This window comes from Egretta garzetta, unplaced genomic scaffold (genome assembly GCF_000687185.1).
Source record: "Egretta garzetta isolate BGI_Z169 unplaced genomic scaffold, ASM68718v1 scaffold53, whole genome shotgun sequence".
NCBI lineage: Eukaryota > Metazoa > Chordata > Aves > Pelecaniformes > Ardeidae > Egretta > Egretta garzetta.
Window position 1 is genome coordinate 3,647,062 of NW_009259312.1, and position 19,832 is coordinate 3,666,893.

The following is a 19,832-nucleotide window of genomic DNA, read 5'->3' on the forward strand; positions in this document are numbered from 1 at the left end:
CAGGAAAAGTGTAATGTGAATGAACTGCTGCAAAACTATGCTCATTTCAAAAACTTCCATTTTATGTAGGCCTACATCTTCCACATTCCCTGTTTTCTTTCGGTTCAAAGGTTATGATGAAACTTTCAGAGCACACTCTTGAGGTTTTTGCAAGTTTTGCAAAAACTTAATGCAAGGCCACGGTTACACAAATACGTTTTACTAAAAGACCATTCAGACTTATACTAAAATATGTTAGGCTTCATGAAAATGAGCACTCACTGAAGACACGTGAAGCTCTCGCATTCACATAATTCACCTTTTGGAGATATCCTGACTACCTACTTTAGGCACTAACCGTATTTAAAAGCCAATGCCAAAATGCTTAGCTATTATGTAGCAATTCTTTCTCATCGTCTCTAGCATTTTTTGACATCCAGTGCACATTCTATTTTTCTAGACAAGAACAGAAATTAAATAATGCAAACTTACCCCTTTCAGATTCTGATGTTTCTGATCGGGGAACAGGTGACTTCAAGGACCCAGCTACTGGCATCTTTTCTCCTCCTTTAGCATTTTCCTTGGATTTCATTTCCTTTGCTACATCTCTTTCTCTGGATGGCTCCTTTTCTCTCTCCTTTTCTGCAGTTGACTTTGACTCAACGATGGTAACAACCGTCTTGGATTTTTCTTCTTTTGAAGCTTTTTCTTCTTTCTTGACTTTTTCCTTCTCTTTGTCAGATTTTGGTGTTTTCTCCTTGATCTCTCTTGCTTTATCATCTTTGTTTGCCCGTTCTTCCTTTGGTTTATCTTTCCCATCCTTTCCAAGTGCCTTCATCTCTGGAGTGGCAGCTGGAGTCTTGTCTTTTTTTTCTTTATCTTTTTCCTTCCCGCTTTTTTCTTTCTCCTCTTTCTCTTTAATAATTTTGCTGCATCAAAAACAAAAAGGCCAGTTAGCATGCATACAAAACCAGTTCTAGATTTATCACAAAAGTGTTTGATAGAACCTCCTCTGTCAGATTTCAGATTTGCTGTCTCTTTATCAGGACAGCAACAAGCAGATGTTTATTTAGCTAAAATGGAATGCACTTAACAACAGTGTCAGATAAGTACAGCTGTATATTTTGGAAGAAATAATCTCATTTATTAAACTTTGAAGAAATGGAAACAATTTATATGTAACCTGAAAGTAGAAAAGGCAGGTCAGTTTCAAGTATAATTCTATGGTTTGAAAGGAAGAAAATAGAGAAAGTCAAAGAGTAGTTTTTCTCACCTATTAGAAGCACTGTTTCCATTGCTTGTTGTCACCTTTGGTGTAGCATTGACAGCTTTATTAATAACTTTCACCACACCCTGAGACTTCTCCTTTAGTTTGTCTGTTTTAAAAAAAGAGAACAGCTTTATTTCAACAAGTTAATATACATCCTCATGGTTAAAATACAGTAAGTACCTAGGGTTATTCATGTAAGATCATGTGTAGCTAACAGTTAAAATAGGTAATTAAGTGCAGAACACTCTCTCCCAAAACCAACTACTAATAAAGAACACACACTAACCCTATGTAGCATCACATTTCGATTTTTTTCTTTTCAGTTTATTGAGCCAAATTTTGAGAGAGTAGCCTGTAACGTCAGAATAATTCTACTAAAAAGTAAGTAAATGATAATCATAGGTTTGTTTACCAGTCTCCTCAGTAGTGCCTTCTTCCAGTCTAACTGTATTTATTGAGAGAGATGTAGGCATCCCAGCACCACCTGGCCCATTTTGTACTGTTGCAGCTACAGCATTCCTGGCAGGTGGGTCTTTGTGGTGGAATTCATTTTCAGGTATCATGAAAGGCTTCCTACTTTTCAACTGCCCAGAATAGCTGCAAGTCGCACAGATTGTTAAATATGCACAAACATAAAGCAAGACATGGGTTGAATTTTAAATGAGGATCTAATCTAACAGTTCATCTGTTATTTATTCACAGTTTTTCCCAACTGATATGCAGTTTCTTCCCCCTTTATCAATGAGCTCAAAGGAAAAAAAACAAACAAAGAAAAAAAAAAAGAAAAAAACACTAGACAGAAGCAGCCCTACCTCCACACCCTCTTCATCACCACCACACATACACACACCTGCCAAACACAAAGAAGAAACAGCCTACTGACAAAGCTTAAAACTGTTAGGGCAACCTGAACTGCCCCCTCAAGCATACGTGGATGATTCTGCATTCATCACAGAAAGATGTAAAGCATAATTAAGCATTTTAGAATCCTATAAACATCCAAAATCTAAGTAGTCTTGCATCAATAGCCCTTGGCTTTCTTCATTTTACTATCCCTTCTTGCTGCTATACTATTTCTCTAAAATTAAGCTATGCTCTTGTGAGTGGAAATCCTTACTACTTTAAGTGTTTTACTAGAGTCTTGTAAAGGAAATTAGTGATCATCCAGCGCAAAATGAAAGTTTTCATTCACACTGCCAGCCCTGAGATTCAGGATAGTGCAATCTTCTGTGATAAGGTAAAAATCAAACGTTAGGGCGGTAACAGTTCCGAGTCTTTAGAAGCCTTTCATGATCCACTTTTAACCACTTTCTTAAAGTAAGGTGTTGTTACCCCATAGCCAATGCATATAGATCAGGTCTCTTCTCTTTCTCTTCCTGACATATCTTATGTACTCTTCTTTCCAAGGCTTGGCCCAGGTTCAGCACTTTTGGATACCATGGAAGGATTTTGGTCAGCACAATCAGGATATTTCTGATATGCGTATATTCACCGGTTTCAAGGCAGTGCACAGAAGCCTAAAACACAAATTAAATGTAATGAAGTTGGGGTTTTTTTTACTAAAGCTTCCAAAAACCTGTTTTGCAGCATCTTTGTTTACCTTAGTTAACTTATAGTGCCATTTGTGTACCACATGTCTAAAATTCTCATAATCCAATTGATCAGCTTTATTTCCACCATCAAATCCAGTTGCTCGTAATATAGTTAGGAAGCCTGGATAGTTGCCACATTCCTACATATGCGTAGAAGAAAAAAAAAGAAAATACTTTGTGAAACATAAAACCAGTCATTCTGCAAAAATTAATATGCTAACTGAAGCGTTTTTTCACTGATTCTGCTAAAGACTAAGACACACTCACACTTTACAAGATAAACATATACTTTTCTTTAAAAACTTATTTATGTTGCAATCTTAGTGGTGGGTGAGAGAAAAGATTATTTGTAATTTAACTAGCTTTTACAATGAGCATTATGAAAGTTTCCATATGCTCCCTAAATTATCTTTAAGACAAGCTACGAGAAAATCAGAAGTGTATGATTTTTTTTTTTAGCCACCAGATTTTTTTGACATTACACAAAATTACTTCTATTAAAACTACATGAATTACAGAAACTCAATTCTAAGACTATGCTATCAGAAAAATTCAATCACACAGTGGTTTTAAATCTAACTTAATGATTTCACTAAATCCATTTTTATTGGGCTGAATGACACAAGTGGCCATTATATATTCTCATGAACAAACTTCTTTTAGTAACTTCACATACCTTTTCATATATGACTCTGTCACTGTGCCATCTAGTCACAGTCTCCAGCATACAGCATAAAAATCTGCCATATCTACTAGCTTCATTTTCAGTGCAACTTGCAACTGTATATATAATATCAGAGAAAACCTGTGAATAGCAGTAATAAAAAGTTACAATGACTTTACTGAATTAGAAAAGGAATAAGAACCAACAAGAATTTCAAATTTCTCTAATCTAAGCCACCATTAAACTGGTTTCTAAATATAAAGGAGATCATAGAATCATATAATTGCTTAGGTTGGAAAAGACCTTTAAGATCATCAAGCCTAACCGTTGACCTAACCCTGCCATCCCACGACTAAACCATGTCCCTAAGCACCTCGTCTGCCTGTCTTTTAAATACCTCCAGGGATAACTCTTATAAAAATATTCTCAGTTTGTTTTGAACTTTATTACCCAACTGCTGGTCCTTCACACTTAGCCCAGAATCTAAGTACTGCACATAGCTGTTGCTGACACTTTTCCATAGTTAAAGTGAATCTTCATTGGCATATAACTGTTTTGTTTTCAAATTAATAATTTATTTGAGCAGGTAGATGTAAACACCTAGCCAACCTGATGCAAAAGGATTTTTTTTCCTAGCCTGCACAGGTTCATCAGATAGGGCTCATGCAGTTGCCTACTTCTGTCACCTAGAACTCAAGCTGAATATTTGAGTAAAAATGCTCTTTTGGACCCATGAAATCAAAGTAGATATCTACTTCAAATGTCTCATCTCAAAGAAAACCAGACAATCTTAATTGAATGTTCATATGAAAACAATCTTTGCCACATTTTTTTTTTTTTTATTACAATACAGCCCCATACACATCCTTTTAATCAAAGCTCACAGTCCAATCTGTTATAACTGTACAGCTGATGCACTAACTTGATTTCACTTCTTACAGTTAGTCAGCTGGTACTGTTGGAGCTGAATGCATCCCGCAAGATTCTTCCATCTATGTTCTCCACCTTTTTCCTCCACAGGAGAAAAAGAATGGCTCTATGACCAGTGAGAACAGCCTGAACAAACATCTCCAACTGCCCTGTTTGACGCAGAAAGTCAGGCTGCTGCTGCTATCAAAATACTCCCCACGTCACCGTGGGAGTCCCTTCCCATGGTTCAGTAGTGACACGAATTAGTCCACTACCTGTAGTATCATTCACCAGGGTCAGAAGGGCCCTAAGGACGCTGCTTGTGAGGGCCAAGTATAAGAAAGTTAATACTACAGCAGTAGGGCAAACAGCTAAAATGGGAGGCTGAGAGGAGGCTGTAAAAATGCAGACCACTGGAAGGCTGCAAAACCTGAATGCAACTCCCATGACTGCTAATGACTTTACTCTGAAACTCTAGTCTCATTAGCATCAATCAAAAACTAAATTCCTCTAAAATAATCCCCTGAAGCTCTAGGAAAACTTGGTTTGTAGAACCTGAAGTCCAAAAGGGAACTTTTCATTGTCACAGATTCTAGAATTAAACACAATGATTTTGTTTACCTCTTTTGGGAGGTGGGGGAATAGTAGTTTTGCATACTCGTAATAATAATAAAGTACATACACACACAGAGTTCTAGCTACTTACTCTGTCATAGCAGAGAAGTGTGGAGAAGTTGGGTGTTTTCTGCTGATGCACCAGTTCTACAAAGTGAGCGCAATAAACTGCATCGATTGCCGAAAAAATGCATCGAGGAAATATGCATAACTGCAAAAATTTTGTGATAGTCTCATTTTTGGTTGACTCTTCAAAAACAAAGTTGAGAGAAAAAAGGAAGAAAGTAAGTTAATGGGTTAACACACAATACTCTCTTCCCAAGAAGTTCGGTATCACACATCCGTGTTCTTGAGTTTGTACAATAGGCCACTTGCACTGCAGACATATCTTTGGCACTGCTCAGAAAAAGTCAAAATAAGCTGAACTGTTTGAGGATGGGGGGGAGGGTAGGAAGGTGGTTGTAGCAAATCTTCATTTCTTATTGGGAAAATATTTGTATTACGCAATGGGGGACAAAACAGGCTCAGAAAAAACTTTGGTAAACCTCTCCAGCTGCTCAAATTCTGCACGTTAGCAAAAGGAACACCATCTGCTATTTGTCTAGAACATTTGTTTTCTCCTTTCTGGATGGGGCTGACTTTCAGCTCGGTTTCCTTAGAAATGGAAGAACATGCTGTCTATATACAATCCCTTAACAATCATTTTTCCAATCAACCAAACAACTATAGGAATTTAAACAGAGGAACAGCCTTCAGTAAATCACCATCCCAATACATGCACATTTTGTGAAGGTTTCATTCTACCACTGAGTAAAAGACTGCACTGTATGCTCAACCGCTGGTTGGTCAACACAACAGCCAAACACATACCAAAACTGGTCCCATGGCAGCTCTGGCCCAGTTAACAAAAAGCATAAAAACAAGCTGGAAGGAATATACAGCACAAAAGGAAGGCACAGAACTGAAGACTGCAAACGGATGCCTTCAGAGGTAGAACAGTCATGGTCCTCATGAGGGCAACTGGTGGTTTTGCACTGGGATTCTTGCACAGGCTGCAGGGCACAAGTCGTAAGACCCAGGATTTACTTGCTTAGATTCTGTGATTCTCATGGAATAAAGCTTGTTCAAGAAAGGACAGTCAGCTTTTACTTAACTAAAAAATTTATGTTGATTTTATTTAATTTTAGTATTTACCCCTCAAAGGTTATAAGAAGCCTTTGACATTAAAAAAAAAAAAAAAAAAAAAGAGAATCACAGCTCATAGTAGAACAATCAAGTGTGTAATTTTTACTTCAAAAGCGTAAAAGTAAAGCAAGTAAGCAGCCAGTCAGAATAGCTAATTTCCAATTGTTAAAACTACTAGTCTAGTTATTCTGCCAAAAATTAACCTACTCTTAATGATATAACCACTGTATCAAAAGTATCTACACAAGTCAGTCTTTTAAAAAAAGTAATTTTTAAAAATACTACTGCAGTGGATGTGCTATTCAATTTGCTCATATAGCACAGTTACAGATAATTTCTTTCAATGGGAAAATGGCTGAAAAATTAAAGTTTGTCTCCAGATGCAATGCTGGGAAACTTCTTGCAGCTGAAGTCTGAGCACTCAGGAGCCATACCCCATGAACGCATGTATTATTAAGAGTACGTGTTTATATACAGATCATATCTACACAAACAGTTTTCTACATGCTTTTGGATGGTTCCTTAAGCAGACAAATTTATCATTCAGCTCTACACCAAGCTTCATTCAGGTAGTAATTTTTCAACCAGTAACTTCATGTAGCTAATTTGCTGTCCATACCAGTACATTAAATATTTATAGGGAATAACCTTTCTTGATTTAACTGTCAATGTTTCTTCATTGAATCAGGTGGGTGTATCTTACATGAGTCGGACAATAAAACGCTTTTCCACTGGATTATGCTAGGCTCCTTGGGACAGACGAACAACTACTTCCAGTTACAAACTGAAAGTTCTTCCAGAGAAGAAAACTGACCAGAGAAAAACATTTCAGATTAACCATACTATCAGAGTTCACAATCCACACGAAACATTAGAGGCTTTGTCAGAAAAAGTTTGTTCTGCCTCCTGCATATCTGCCATATGAAACATTTGCATGCTGTTTCATTTTCTGGTGCTGGTATAATATTTATCTTGTCATTGGAACAGGGTTTATGTTACCACCCAAATACTGGCATATTGCTCCTAATCACAGGATTCAAAGTTAACTCAAACCACTCATTGTGAGTTTACATGCCTATTTCTTGCAATGTAGCAATTATCCTAACTTAGCAGCATTCTAACTGCAGTAAATAAGTGCAAGCCATCTTGCAATTACAACTTTCCACTGAATTGGTCAATCTCTTACTTATTTTCTAAATTAGCACAATATTTAAAAGGTCTTGACATTGCAAGAAACAAACAAAACATCTCACTGAAAACCAACTAGTTGGCATTTGCAGCAAGGATGCTTACATTCTAATTAAAAGTTTACCTTGCTAACAGACCTCAACATATAAAGAGATCAAATTTTAAAATCAACATTAAGAGTATTAGTGCAAGCTGAACTTTTAGTTCTGGGACAGTGATGACTACAAAAACATCCAGAATGTCTTCCCTGCACACACTTACTTGCCAGAAGCCAGTTATCCTTCTCTAATTTCAGTCTCTGTAGAACCCTTTGCACATGCTCCAACTGCTTCTTCTCCTCTTCAAGGAGCTTGTCCTGAAGTGCTGTGCAACGTTCTTTTTCTTTTTTCTTTTTATTTGGAGGCTATAAAATGTCAATGCGACTCACTTAGTATTATACTAATACTTAGAGCAATTAAATTCCTGACATGTTCGGCTCTCATAATCACCTGATTTTATGAACACTCGCTGACTAAAGTTAAGACAAAAGTGAACAGGTAAAGCACAGATACAGGGGCAGATTGCTTTCTGAAATACAGATTTTGCAGTAATTTTCACTTAGTGAAGTCACTGGTACTTTTAACACAGGAATGATAAGGAATAGTCAATCCAAATTATGTAAACGTGACAAATCAGAATGGATGAATCGGGTGACAAAACCTCCCAGATCTAAACAAGATTGCACAAAAAGTCTTTCAAGGTTAGAAAGTTTAAACTGGACCATAAAATTATATAAACATACCATTTCCTGATTGTCATCTATGGCTTTCATCTGGACTTTAAGTTTATTGACTTCTCTGTCATAGCTACTATGTGGGACGGCAAGGTCATACATTGTCAAAGACCAGAACGTAGCATAAAACTGAGGACTGATGTCATCCCAAACCTTGGGAAGGTGCAGAGAAATCACAGCATCATGAACAGGAGCCATCACCAGCTCACAGGATGTAATGTATTTGTGAACTTTGTGCTGTTGTTTATTTCCCTTCTCAGCTTTTTTTAGTTCATCATACTTTGACTGTGGATTAAAAAGATGAAAAATTTGTAATCTTTGTACACAAACAATATAATTTAACTTTTCTCAAAAACCTTTCTATGTAAGCATTTACACATACAAAATGTTATTTATGTACAAAAAGCACTGAAGAACATGATACAGAACTTTTAGTATTAATTCATATCGGACGGATTTACCTTTTTTCACTGACGCTGCTACCTGTTGTTATAGTAACACATTATACTACACCAAATAAAAATTGCTCTCTACATTTAACGCTTTAGATGCAGGGAAAAATTTATTTCTGACACTTCCTGAGATACCACACCTTTTGGCAGCTGCAACTGCCTTTTCCTCCACAGCAAAAATCCATATGAAGTATCTACAAAAGAATTTACAGATTTGGGGGAACAGGAAGGGAGAGAACTACTGATCAACCAAATCATCAGAAGAGATGAATTCATTAGCTATAACTTCTGTCAGTTGTGTGAAAGCTGATGCATGGGCCATATTTTCTATGAAGATAAAGGATAACCTGTTCCAGCCCACAGCTGCTCTTTCTACCCCTAAAGCTTCTGCAAGTTTTATTTAGCACAATTAAACTTTAGCAGGAACCTAACACATATGTTGATAACATGTAATGTAGCAGCACTAACAGCAGGCAAACAGAGGAGTTCTACTTACTGAAATATGGTGTGCATACATGGGTCTTGAGAGGAAAAATGCGGCATCGTGAGGTGTGTGAAACTCATTACAGAGAACGTCAATAGAAGGCACTCGCTTAATGTAATCCTCTGTGCTTAGATTGGATGCTAAAAACCCACCAAATTGTACCAGGGTGTCATGGCACTGCATGTGAAAGATACAGAAAATTAGCAAACAGTATTATTTTGTTCAAAAGTGAAATTAGGGAGAGCCTGAAAGCTTATTTTTAAAAAAAAAAATTAACAACACATAGTACAGCAAGAATTTTCTCATGGGGGAAGAGATGCTAAGTTTTCCACGCCACACACTTCTGTCACTCAATGCTGACTCAACTCTATATGTACCTAAAAAAAACCCCAAAAAACCCACCGCAAAACCCAACACCAAACAACCCCTACAAAAGCCAGCAGAACTGTAAGAGCATTCTGTTCTACCAGAATGAAATGGAACTAGTTCCTACTGCCCAAGGCAGCAAAAGAATTCAGGCTGCTGCTATAAAAAATAAAAGAAGAAAGTTCCTCTAACAAAGTAAGATCAGGAAAACGTAATAGCTGACTTAAGAAATAAGAACTTAACTTTTTATGACAAAGGATGTTATCTTTCACTCCGAAGTCACCTATCAATATAATATACATTGAATACACCCATATATTTTAATGACATCACTGAAACTAATTTTGAAAATTCTTATATACTTGTATTTATTATACTGAATTCTTATATGTTCTTATTTAGGTGCTGAATTCTTATGTCTTGTGCTGATACACTAGAAGGTACCAAAGAAAAGGATGGGTTCTTATAAATGGAAACATTTTTACTTGCCTGATCATACAGTTTTCCCACCAGCTTCAGATGCTTTTCCCCTCCCTCTTGAAAGATCACACCATTTCTCTGTTGAGCCATAAGCAGGCACAATGGAAGGGCAAGGTCATGGTCCAATAACGCATCTTTCAATCTCTGAGAAGATTTTTTTGTATTCCTGATTTGGCCAAAGTATCCACCCTGCACAATACAGAAAAAGTTACCCAAGTTTGGAAACAGTGCATCACAAATTGAAACCATGTGTGCTTCTGACTGCAGAAATACTGATGAATTAACATCAATACAGTTTCCTGTCCATCAGTAAAACATTCCGGATCCTGTACTGCAATGTATGTATATAAGAATCAGAAACTAACTAGTCTTGCATGCTATTAATTAGTCTTTTACACCGTAAATGAAGAGTGACAGTTCAGCTCACGCATCATGACACTGTATTTTAGACCTAGGTCTGCTGTGATCTGCTCACGTTCAATACAGAAATCTTGAATTTTAGTTCTGATTATAGCTATTCAACTCCCTAAAGAGTGAAGTCTAGGTCAGACTCAACTAGGTCTTTGACACCAAGGCTGTTAACAGTTTTAGCTGTTAAAATGGTTTAAGATGCTACTCCACTCAACAGGGAGCTGCTACCCCCAGAGCAGGGCTAAAACAGCAGGGCTGCACAACATACAAGCTCCCTGGCTGCTATAATTCGCAGGTCTGTCGTTTAACACTGGATAATGAAGGCTGCTTTTGTTAACAGGAGATGCCGTGAAGCACAATTAAGGCTCATGTATACATTGTCTTGGCTGCCTGTCTGCAAGGCTTGTAAGCTCAATGGAGTGGGACGCTCTCTGATGAAAGCAGTAACACCTTTCTCGGCTATGCTGCCAGAGTTCATGAATCACAGTCTTTAAAACCACCATTAATAAGCAATAGCTATTATTAATTAAATTTAACATGAACACACCTCAGCTTTTAGTTGTTCTCCACCAGTCATGGCTTCCAATTGTTCCATTGTCATTTCTTCTGTAATTTCTATCCCTGCCATCTTCTGTACTACCTCTTTTAAAATAAGCAAATCAAAGCTGCACAGAAAACAGAAAAATGGAGTAAAAGAAAAGAATATTTGTTTAAGAAACGGAAGCTCTAACATTCAATACACAGTACAAAGCAACACTATGACACACATTAAAACAAATAACATTTTCATTCTTTTTTGAAGGAGGAACTAGTATGCTGAGTGCACAAGGATTTCTTTATTGGAAGTAAAAAGTTAGTACTTAAAAGCAATGCAGACATTAAACAGCTGGATCTCAGAAGTCCTTCAGAACACCCCTTCAGAACAATTTCATCGGTTTTGAAAATAGTGAGCTTGGTGCTATTAACTCTGAAGTGTCAACTAATTAATCATAAAGTTTATTGCTCCCTTTTGTTGTTTTACATGCATCTATACAGTTATTTCATGAACATGGAATATTTTAAATTCTATTAAAAATGTCTAGAATAGTACACAGCCTTAGGAATTTACTGGCAAAATTAGTCTGGAGAGGTTATACAGAACACTGAAAACATTTTTTACTTAAAACACAGAATATACAAAACACTCCAGTAGTCATCCCGTCCGGACACAAGGCTTTCCTTCCTGCTCTAAATTCTATAAGGGCAATGACTTTTCCTCAATAGTAGTAAATTGTGTCATGATCATTCAAATCAGCAACGTTTTCCAGTAACTTCTGAAACTTGTATGCCCTACTCATAAAGCGTTAACCCATGCCCTCCAAACCAAAGTTTTATATTTAAATAATTTATATTGTTTATATTTTTGTTTGCTGTTCCAACCATAAGTATGTTTTCTGTCTAGGAACTATGCAATACCAGCATATAATCCAATTCAAATACTTGAATACTCCAGTCCTATGGAACTGGTCAGAGTGGTAAATCCATTTTAAGTTTATGATCCCAAATACTAAACTGAATATTAGAAATAAATAGATTTTTTTTCCAAAACACTTAAGTGTCTTACTACTTAATTCTGGGGAAAGACAAGAAACATTACTTACCCTTCCTCTGTAGCTCTATGTGATTGTACCATCATCAGAATACAAAACAAATTGGGGGCAGGGGAGCACATGAGACTGAGTGTCTACATTGCAGGGAACGGAAAAAACTAGATTTCTCAACATAAATACCCTGAAATAACATGCTGCATTATGTCCATTGGTAAGCTGTCTTTCAGTAAGCATATGGGGATTCATAATAGAAAAAAGTTGATACTCACCTATGTGATAAAAATAACACATTAAAATTAAATAAATGAAACCATAATACTAAGCGATGACAATGGAAGGACAAAAGGAAAAGGAAGATTCAAACTGCAAAGCTTGTTTAAAAAAATTTTTTGAGTTATGATTAACACTGACTTATCAAGAAGCAATTCAACTGCCATTAAATAAATTGGACAAAATATTTAAAATAATATTAAAATGTTAAGAGCCATCCCTGCAGAGAAGACATTATGAGAAACAAAGTAAAACTGTAACAGTCACACCCTTTTATATATCACGGATACTTATTTTTTTAAATAATGTGTAATAATTTCTATGACCACATTACAGACCAGCAGGTTTCTTTCCCTGTCTGGTTAGTTGTTAAGAAAACTGTATTAAAATAAGTTACAGATGAAAAATCAGTACTTCAAAAATAATATGTCACAGCTGTACAATTAGAGAAAAAATAACTTACTGAAGAGGATATTTTTTTCTGCTATTTACATTTCTTAACCTTTCTGGTATTATGAATGGACTTTTACCACTACTAGAGTAACTACTACATCAAGAGCCCGTGTATCAGCAAACACCCAAATAATACATTATAACAACTGAGTTTATAACAATCAGTTGCTCAAGACTTGCCTTTTCCCAGCTTTCAGTTGGTTGGCTACATATTGGAGTAGACCAGCAAGTTCAATTGGGTATTTTCGGAAAACCGCACCACAAAAGCTAGCCAGACCTAAAGAAAGGAGAAACAGTTGTGACTGCACCGCATGAAATACTAATCATTAAATAAGCATTAACCAAGTACACATGGAACATTAGCAAGATATGTATTTTTGTAATACAAAGAAAAAAATATTTTCCTACTGATTAAACTTGCCAGCTGTTTTGTTTAAAAAATTAGCTGGTAGATCCAAGTGAAATATTGATCATAATGATCAATAGTATGGTAGATTATAGGGAAAGTGAAGTAGTTTAAACATTAATGTAATAAATAAAACAAGAATACTAACTCTGCAGCCAGCTTGAGATGGTAGTATCATCATGCTTCATTCTCTCCTTCTCAGGGTTTGCCAGAGCTTCAATGATACAGTCTTTAGTGAAGTTAAAGAGAATATTTTTCCTCAATTTGTAAAAACAGAAGTTACACAGACCTGCTTTTCCAGCTCCACAATTTGTAAAATATGAACATGATATGCAAGTATAGCAAGCATGATATAAGGGATACACTAACATAGTTATGGTATAAAAAAAAAATAAAATCATGAAAGTAAAGGTAGCTTAAAAGCAGTATTTACCTCACTATTTACAGGACCACTATGCCTTCAAGAACAGAGTGAAAGTAGTAAAAAAACCCTTAAAAATAAAGTATAATTTTCATAGTGTGAAAGAACAAATAGAGAGGGTTCTGTAACCCACTAAGATTCCAAAGGTATTTACAAACTTCACTAAAATTTCCTGCAAAAAGCAGCAAGAACAGGAAACAATAGAAGATAAAATTTACTCACAGACAACAGATTTAATCTGGCTACAATTGCAACTTTTATCAGTAACTAGACATATTGATTTACATAAAAGGATACATGCCAAGACATCATAGTTCAGTGAAGTGAGGTATTTCAGTGAATCAACAACCGGAGTTATCAAGTTATCGTATTTTTGTATTTGTGATAAAATCTGGAAGTTACAGAAGACATTCAGTTGAACAGGAACAGTATTCCTTATCCTTCATATAATAAATCAAAACCATTTAACAACACTTGTTGTCAAAACATACACAAAACATCCTTTGAAATTAATTTTTCAGAAGGTCCAAAACAACTTTCAAAGTAATAGGTAATCTCATTAATTTATCTAGTACTTTAGAGATATCAGTGAAATGTCTCTAACACGTAAAAGCATAATTATTTTTTCTTTTCAATTATCAGAAAATAAAATCATGAAAATATTTCACTCATTTTTTCCTAAGATTTCTTAAGAATCCTAAGCCTTAGCAGTAAGAGTTTCTGTTGCTACTTGTAATAATAATAGACTATCAAAAACGTTACTGTAGGTCATGAAAAAATACGAGAAAACTGTATTAATCAAATTTTAAAATGTTCTCTTTTGTGCATGATGTTTGTGTGTGTGCGTATATTGCAGTATTGATGTCTTCAAGTAAAATCTAAAAGCTGGTAGATCTATAAACACAAACCACATTTGTAAATAAGGTGGAGGTCCATCAACATACTTTTACACCTCTCAAACATTCTATAGCACCAAGTAATCTTAAAAATCCTCCCCAACTTTGTAGGTATATTTCAGACCTCAAAGCTTTGTTTTCTTGAATTTGCATTCTGCATAAGCCTGGTCAGCACATGCCTGTACCCGAGACCCACCTCAGCTATCTCAAATTAAATACTTTACTTCTCTAAATAAGTGGATGTTATTTTCTGTGCAGTTGTGGTTATTCAAGAGCTATTTGTCATATTTAATATCTCAGACCAGTTCACTACTAGCAAATTACTGTATTTGAAAGTTTGCAACAAAACTGAAAAATAATGAAATTAGAACTGCCCTCTCACTAAGACATCAGGTCCCTTCCTACACTTCAGTATCTATTGCTAGGATGAAATAGTATTCAAATACATGTAACTACATACATAATCAAATAAAATTGTAGGATTGCTGTGGCTGAGCTTCCCAATTTGTCTTCCGGAGGGTTTCACATTTTCCTTAGTTAAACGCCTGTAAAAGAGAACATATTTTGTTGCAATAGACAAGCTAGAAGAACACTGGAACAGGTTAGTTACCGTGAACAAACAGCTTTATTAGTTGTAGAGATTAAATTCTCACTACTAGCAGATGCGTTTTTAAGAAATCCAAGCATAGAAATATTACTCCTCTGGGAATCTGAATATTATAATCATACAATATGCAGACAGTACAAACAAACCAGTTGTCCCTACATTACTACAGACTGTATTGCAGTTTCAACTTTGAGCACTTGGCATTTGAAAGTTGTCAGTGGGACCTATACCATATATACAAATAGCATGTGATGTTGTTAATCTCCCCTGCAAATTTAATTTAGCCACAGATCAGTCATTTTGAACTGAAAAACAGTATTAATTTCATTGTGTTACCCTTCCACAGCATTCCCTACTGAAGATACAAGCTTACCACAAAACCTGAAGTCGATACACAAATGTAAATTGTACACACAGAAATCTCAACAACTGACAGCACTGTGGCTCATCTGCACATTTGCAATCCGCTGTACAAGAGAAGGGATATAAAGTTCTACAGCCTATGCTGGCTATGCAGCAAGTCAGAAGAGAATCAAAATCATTGTTTCTAGCTTTCACAGCTGCAAGTCCAAAGTCTTTTAACCAGTAACAATTATTCTGTCTTGCCTATGTAGAAAGGTTCTAATTACCCACATTATAAAACCATAGCATTTCCTTTTGGCAACAACAAATGCAGAATCCAAATCCCTGATGGTGATGTCAGAGACATTAAGTGTGAGGTAAATCTGAAACCATTGTGAGCCCACCTGAAGATGAGAATGAATCATTCCATTCAATTCAACTTAGTGCCCTACTTTCAAACCTATGGAAACACAAACTGTGACAAGATTTTTGAGACTCTGCAGATTAAAGAGTCTCCATACCTAGAGAAAATATGTTGCACTCTGACATCTGCATAGGCAAAGCAATTTATCAAACAATAGCATACTCATGGAAAAGGTTTTACATAATTTAATGGGACACTTTTCATAGATGAAACACCCTTGGTGACAAATTTGTCTGTATCCTTACTTATTTGACAGTTTTTAATCACAGTACATTAAATACTTCATGAACAAGAATTATCAGTGAAATTACTGAGTCATTAGAAACAATGTATTTGTCAAGGTTGTTTTTTTTCTCTGTTGGTGACATGCAGTACATTGTATCACAGTTGATAATTATTTGTGGAATCAGACAACTTACTTCATTATGTATTTGGCTCGGTCTATGGTTTGAGCTTTAACTTTCACCAGAAGTGGGTGACTGTTGTATGTTTCATTCTTCCATTGCCCATAAAGACGGTACCTTGAAAGATTATAAAAGGAAAACTATTTTTAGTACTGACAATTTAACAGATGACTTCCAAAGAATGGAAACAAATTATTCTACTCACCGGTACTGGTATGGAAAAGTTTTGAACATTCCCCATAATTCTTCAGACATGCATGCATTGCAGTCCATCAAAGAAAGAGATGGCAGTAAGACTTGATCGGTAATACTCAACAAACAGCTAAACAGTATCTCCTGAGATAAAGACAAAGAACTCAAGGTAACTATCAAGTAAGCACATCAGAAGCAATGCTGTGCAGATATGTGTGAATTGCACATCTGGGTAGACTGATAAAAGTTTGCCACAAGAATAAGACTTCCTAAACAAAAAACAAACAAACAAACAAATCTTAAAAGGACTTAAAAATATCTCCCATCATAAATCTTTTCTTAGATAATTTATAGACTGTATTTTATTGCCAATACTGTACTATACATTAATGTCAATATGTATATATTGAATTTTATATAGCTATTTAATTCAATATCTCATTATATTATTTTTTTATACAGTGTCAGTATTTTATTTGCCTATATAAGATATTTGAGCAAAGCTGCTGAAGTTTTCAGCAAGATGCACTCATATTTTCAAGACAAATAAATAAAACAGAAAATAGATTTTGGCAACTGCTTTCAATGCATTCAGGTATTCCTTGCCACTACTGCCATTTTCAAAATCCCTGATTAAAACTTGAAGGCACTATACATGTTCCCAAGGCACAACACCAATTTCCATGTTTTTTCCATAAACAGGAGTAATAAGCAATAATGAAAACTGTGTAAACTTCATCTTGGAAACTTGCTTATTGATTAAAAAAACCCAACAAGTTGCTTTCATAAGTTAACACTTGGGTTTCATTGTGACCAATCTTGATAATTCAATAAACTAGAAAATTTAGAAAGAAATAAGTTAGCTGATAAAGAAAAATTGCCCATTGTACTATTAAACACGTCCCCTACTTCTAATTTCTCTTTTTCTCTATGATTTTCCCTTTAGGAAATAAGGTGCCACCATGAAAAGTATATTTATAGAATAAATAGCTGGAGGTAATCCAGCTGATTCTGAGCAAACAAGAAGTAGAATGCACTGGACTAAAAGAATAAGATTAGGTTTGAGGAACGCAGGAGAGAAAGAAAAAAAAAAAGAGAAAAAAGGACAGGAATACAAAAAACCCCACCTGTGACTGGCTCCAACTTGCTTATAAAAATCAAGACAAATCTATAATAAACATTTGTTAAAGCATAAAACTCTACAAAGAAAGAAGAGTTGTACAGATAAACACTTGGTCTCAATTACCATCTCCATAAAAACACCTTCCTCCAAAACAAACTCACCATTTTCTCTTTATCTTCTTGTTTGCTTCCATCAGACTGAAACTATAACAAAGACAATAACGTTAATTGTAGCATAACTAGTGTAACAGTTACAGTTTCAGAACAAGGCTATCTCAGCAAAAGCATAAACCTGAAGGGCCACATATCTAGCAAATGTTTAATTTTCCAGATCTGTCAGCATTAAAATATTTTTAACAGAAATTCAAATGTATAGATCAAATGCATTGCTTACATATATAGGGGCTTTGCACACTTTTTTCCAAAAAGAGGTAATAACTGTAATATCAAGGAAGCTCACTATAATATATGAAATACTGACTTTTCTTACTGGAGAGAGGGGGAAAAAAAATGCCCCAAGCATTCAATTTTTACCTAAAAAACCCCAGGACTTCCAACCCCATTATCAACAGCCATAGATTATTTTCCCCATCTTTCTCTCGCAATAATATCCTCTTAAGCTTTTAGTCTTCATTATTAAATTACTTTCTTTTCTCTCTTTTTGTTCCACTCACCATGAAAAGCATATTAAGCTATCACACCAGTAAGTGCAGAATTATTTTGAAGGTACACTTGAGCATGAAAGCTGCAGTGCAATGTTAGTAGTTTAACTTTTAAACTACTGTATAGGTTAACTTACAGTCAAAATCACCTCCAGTTATAAGTATTTCTACTGTGTGTTAAATGTAGTTTCATAACTAGAACATGCTGATGGCAATAGTACATTAAAAATAACTTTCCCTATGTTACCTTAACCACTCTGTCACTGACGAACTTCTTCATAGTTCCAACCTAGAGCAAATAGCTAAAATGTTGCTCATTCTTGTCAGAAACACATTAAACTATTATATTCATATATTTACAGTAAAACTGCATGAGAGATTCCTATAACTAAGTAATCTCCATTCTACTGTATGCATCCACAGAAACAAGGGCTTTCTCACAAACCATCAGTACTTGAACTTAATGACAAAGTAGTTCTAATAGTCTGCTGACAGCAGTAAAATGGAGTACTCCCCTGAAATAATAATTTCCAAATTAAATGCATTGTCAGGGCAACATAATGTATCACCCAAATACCAATCTTCTCACAGGCCAGCAAGAAATAAGCATGCTATAAAGCAAGAGTATTAACCATGGGGAAAGCTTATCATTCTGGATGAGATGCTGCTGAGAAATCGTACTTCCTGCAAAGATACAGAAGTAGGGGAAGATGGAAATGCTGGAAGTTACCATGATTTTATTACAAAGACTACTTGGAACCCAAACTTAGTGTAGCTTCTGTCACCCTATCATTGTATCTTGGAACCTGATGAGAGCAAACTCTCACCAAAATCTGCAAGTTAGACAAAAAGATCTTCAATCCCAAGAATTATTTGTGTTCTTATCCCTGCATCAAGGACAGCTGGGCATTGAAAGCTTCCCCTCAAGCGGTACATAAATGTTGAAGATTCGAGTATTTTTTAGTTGCAGTTGAAATAAAAATACTTTTAAGAAACGAAGTTATAAAACTGAAAATCTCCCCTCCAGTACCATTTATATCAACTAACCTCTCCAACTTTCAGTTGCAAGTTAAAATAAAAAGCTAGGTAACAAAAATAGTGGGTTTTAAGTTGAGGGGGTTGATTGTTTGTTTCTAATAACAATAATAATTTTTAAAATTATTTCAAAACCTACAAATGCCAAAGTTTCTCTGAGCTGCTATTTAAAAAAACAAAACAAACCACAAACCTCTACTGCTGACTTGAAAATAAAACAAAACCTGCTAATCAAATAGCAAAATGCCAGAAAAGTAGCAAAAGAAATCACTAGCCTGAGCTATTGAGTACATTCCAAGGGAGTCTGTAATATAAATTCAACTTGCAACCTTTTAAAAGAGGTCGCACTACCAATCTTTCAAAACGTATGTGATAAAGATATGGTCAAAAGACAAAAACAAATCTCAAGAGGGCATTTTATTTCTAAAGTTGGCAAGTTGAGGCTTTATAGGGTGTTTTAGATCTCCACATTGAACTCATCCTTAGTGGCACCCAGAGATTTGTCACTGACACAAATTCAACAGCAGCATTTTAACTGGCAGGAACAGGGGGACACCCTGCTAATTAAAAAGATGCAACATCCCCTACTATCTTAAGTACTGTATGTGTACTAGGTTGTTGTTCCCCATTGTCTACACTGGT

The 19,832-nt window shown here is 35.5% G+C and overlaps 1 protein-coding gene across 1 annotated transcript in view; it reads right to left on the reverse strand.

The window, feature by feature from the left end:
* The window catches only part of THOC2 (THO complex 2), a 50,742-nt gene that overhangs the window by 6,926 nt on the left and 23,984 nt on the right, over positions 1-19,832 (reverse strand). The window contains exons 13-32 of the mRNA XM_035891963.1: positions 18,403-18,444; positions 17,656-17,697; positions 16,385-16,515; positions 16,195-16,296; positions 14,863-14,947; positions 13,804-13,897; positions 13,234-13,314; positions 12,860-12,956; positions 10,915-11,032; positions 9,966-10,145; positions 9,123-9,287; positions 8,184-8,459; positions 7,664-7,805; positions 5,121-5,278; positions 3,518-3,646; positions 2,850-2,981; positions 2,582-2,766; positions 1,662-1,846; positions 1,253-1,355; positions 472-908 (exon numbers count right to left, since the gene is read on the reverse strand). Coding sequence (XP_035747856.1) covers positions 472-908; positions 1,253-1,355; positions 1,662-1,846; positions 2,582-2,766; positions 2,850-2,981; positions 3,518-3,646; positions 5,121-5,278; positions 7,664-7,805; positions 8,184-8,459; positions 9,123-9,287; positions 9,966-10,145; positions 10,915-11,032; positions 12,860-12,956; positions 13,234-13,314; positions 13,804-13,897; positions 14,863-14,947; positions 16,195-16,296; positions 16,385-16,515; positions 17,656-17,697; positions 18,403-18,444 — 2,884 coding nt within the window. The remainder of the gene's footprint in view (positions 1-471; positions 909-1,252; positions 1,356-1,661; positions 1,847-2,581; positions 2,767-2,849; positions 2,982-3,517; positions 3,647-5,120; positions 5,279-7,663; positions 7,806-8,183; positions 8,460-9,122; positions 9,288-9,965; positions 10,146-10,914; positions 11,033-12,859; positions 12,957-13,233; positions 13,315-13,803; positions 13,898-14,862; positions 14,948-16,194; positions 16,297-16,384; positions 16,516-17,655; positions 17,698-18,402; positions 18,445-19,832) is intronic.